We start from the raw sequence: 2,759 nt of genomic DNA on the forward strand, positions 1-2,759 counted from the left end.
AAAATCACATGCTTTCCAAAGCTTTTGAGGGTTTCTAATCCCATTCCAAATCCCCAATCAGTACCAGCCAAACTCACTTGCAAAGTGTAATTCTCACTCCTCTCTAGAAATTTCACAAATCTCTGTACTACTCCTGGTTTTTGTATGACTTCATCTATAGGCGGATTAGGCTCTAGGGAACAAAACCAAACATGTTTCTGTAAGTCTAAGTGAAAAGATCAAATTATTTTTTCAGTATGACAAAAACCATGAATATGATTCTCAGTTCTTATAATAATTCTTAACATTCAATCATTTTAATCTCAAATGAAGGAGCCAAACTTCTGCCTTTAGAAGACTACAGGATCATCTCCATCAAGTGCTACCATTTAGTAAACTCCCTATTATGTTAAATAACAGTAACACATGCTATTATCCGTTGGCATGTAAGTTACATGTTAGAAGGCACTGTTTTCTCAATCAGTAGCTCGGGTCAGGGGAAGAGCAGTTCTGATTAGACACTATTTTAAATGACTAAGCACACCTTCACCTATCATGCTATACAAATTCCAGCATTAATTTAAGACTGCATGTCTTAAGTCTCAGCAAAAACAAGTTACAACCGTAACTTGGCAACCATATAATTTTCCTCCTCTCGATTACAAAATGGGAATCAGAAACTGAATCAGTGCAACAAGTACTCTAAGTAACGTCAACGTGCAGTTAGTTACTGCCCTGGACACTTCAATCAAAATATCCTTGCTTTTGTTACTTTGTCTGAAAGACTTAACATTAGAATAATGAAGCTTTCTGTATTCAGCCATTCAGTCGGAAGAGATTTGGCACAGTCCCTCTATAAACAGAACTAGAAGTTTCAGCACGCTCTGTTTCAAAGTAAAACAAAACTAAAGGTTAACTGACTATGACTAAAAATCGTAGTACACAGAAGGAACAGGAAAAAAAAGAGGCAATGTTTTTTCACCTTTAGAAAGCAATTTTCTGAATTTCTGGGTTGCTGAGAGTTGCTGATCAGGATCATCTGAGAAAATCATCTGCACCATATCTACCGTAATAACCTCCTCCTAAAAAACAAAGGAGGATTTCTTAGGTCTAATACCATGCACAGTAAAAGGTGACATTCTAAACATACGCTAAAGTAATTACCTCTGGAATAGGTACAGTAGAGCTGACATCAGGATCCTGAATTGGACTTTCTATCATAGATTCCTCATTCCCCGGGAGAGAAACGTTTCGACGTTTAAACAGCTAAACAAAGAAGAAATTTTTTGGAGACATTAGAAGTTACCATAGAGTAGGTACTGATGACGTACATGTGAAGAAAAGCCTTCACCAATACCAGTCAAAAGTATTTCAGCTACTTCCCTTCCTACTCACCCACGCAAATGGAATTCTACATGAAAGTTTAAAAAGCAGAAAGGAGAAAAACACTACTATATCTGTAGCCTGATAAACTGCACTGCAATGCTTCAGAGAGACACTTAAGTTCTTTTTAATGAGCAAAGGTCCATAAATTCTTCCACATGCAAGAAAAAAACCCTACCTTTCTTACTTTTAGTCTTTTATGCCTCAGAATTCGCATTTATTAAGTGGGAAACAGTATTCTACAAACTACTTTCTCCTTTTTTAGTTCAGTCTCAACACAGAGCCAATGTTTGTGCTTCAGCACATTTCATTCCTCCCTTCAACAGAAAGTCTAAAAATCTATGTGTTTTCTTTGCGTGATAATTAAACAACACCCATATTTCATATAGAGCTGCAGAAAGATTAAAACAGAAACATTAAAGCGGCTGCAGAAAAAACTAGCATAGTTTTAAGGTGAACATTTAAATGATGTAACATTAAACATTCTCTCCATCCAAAAAATCACTTTGCTATTGACCGCACGCACTGTCTACGCTCCAAATACTGACCTGCACTGTAGTATTTAATAAGGTATGTTTAATAAGCGCCTCTTCATTTTTCGACATAGAAGCAAAACATTCACATTACCCTGTTTTCTTCTAGAAACCAAACGTAAATTTTTCTCTTTAATCCAGTACTACTCTTAAAACTACTGTAATTAACAATTCTAAGAATATGATGGCTGCTATCTTTAAAAATAAATGTTAGAATCTCAGCCCATCGAGCAAAATAACAAAACCCCCTACTAAATCCTGAAAGTTTTGTCCTCTAGGTGTCTATAGCCACCTAGATTTCTGCTACTGTATGCGCCTAAAACTGGAGAAGCAACTCCATGTTTACATCGACCCATATTACGAACAGGAACCTTAACCAAAGCGTTCTCTCCCTTGTTCAACACACTTCTCAACTGGGCACATTCCTGGACACAAAACAACTGCAGAATCCTGGATTTTAATTCCGTTTAAACCCACACAGGGAGGAGAAACAACAGTCCTCATTTGGAAGACCAGCCATTCTTTCTAGCGCTCAACAAGGACACAGAGGCTCGTGTTTGAAATGTATAAATTGTTACTGCTTTGGATCATGATCTATCTACAATTTTTCCTGGAGCAAAAGCAGTCTCATTTCCCCGCACGAACTTGTTCTCCCCAGTTCAGGAAGTGCTGAAAAATACCAGTTCAACCAATTAAGATTAAGAAAAATACCAGTTCAACCAATTAAGATCAAGGAGAACATAGCAGCATTCTCACTGTAACAACGGGCAGCGTGGGAGAGGAAACACCCATCATTTTAATAATTTATTTAGGGAGTTTTTACTACAAAATACACAAACAAAGCTTTCAGCAGGCACTGCCGCG

The 2,759-nt window shown here is 37.2% G+C and overlaps 1 protein-coding gene across 1 annotated transcript in view; it reads right to left on the reverse strand.

Moving 5' to 3' along the window:
- Window positions 1–77: 77 nt before the first annotated feature.
- The window catches only part of LOC104489614 (importin subunit alpha-6-like), a gene marked incomplete at its 3' end in the record, with an annotated part of 3,703 nt that continues 1,021 nt past the window's right edge, over window positions 78–2,759 (reverse strand). Inside the window, exons 2-4 of the mRNA XM_010131791.1 lie at window positions 1,144–1,245; window positions 962–1,061; window positions 78–172 (exon numbers count right to left, since the gene is read on the reverse strand). Of these exons, the coding sequence (XP_010130093.1) occupies window positions 78–172; window positions 962–1,061; window positions 1,144–1,245 (297 nt within the window). The remainder of the gene's footprint in view (window positions 173–961; window positions 1,062–1,143; window positions 1,246–2,759) is intronic.

The sequence above is a fragment of the Buceros rhinoceros genome, unplaced genomic scaffold (genome assembly GCF_000710305.1).
Source record: "Buceros rhinoceros silvestris isolate BGI_N320 unplaced genomic scaffold, ASM71030v1 scaffold43382, whole genome shotgun sequence".
Classification (NCBI taxonomy): Eukaryota; Metazoa; Chordata; class Aves; order Bucerotiformes; family Bucerotidae; genus Buceros; species Buceros rhinoceros.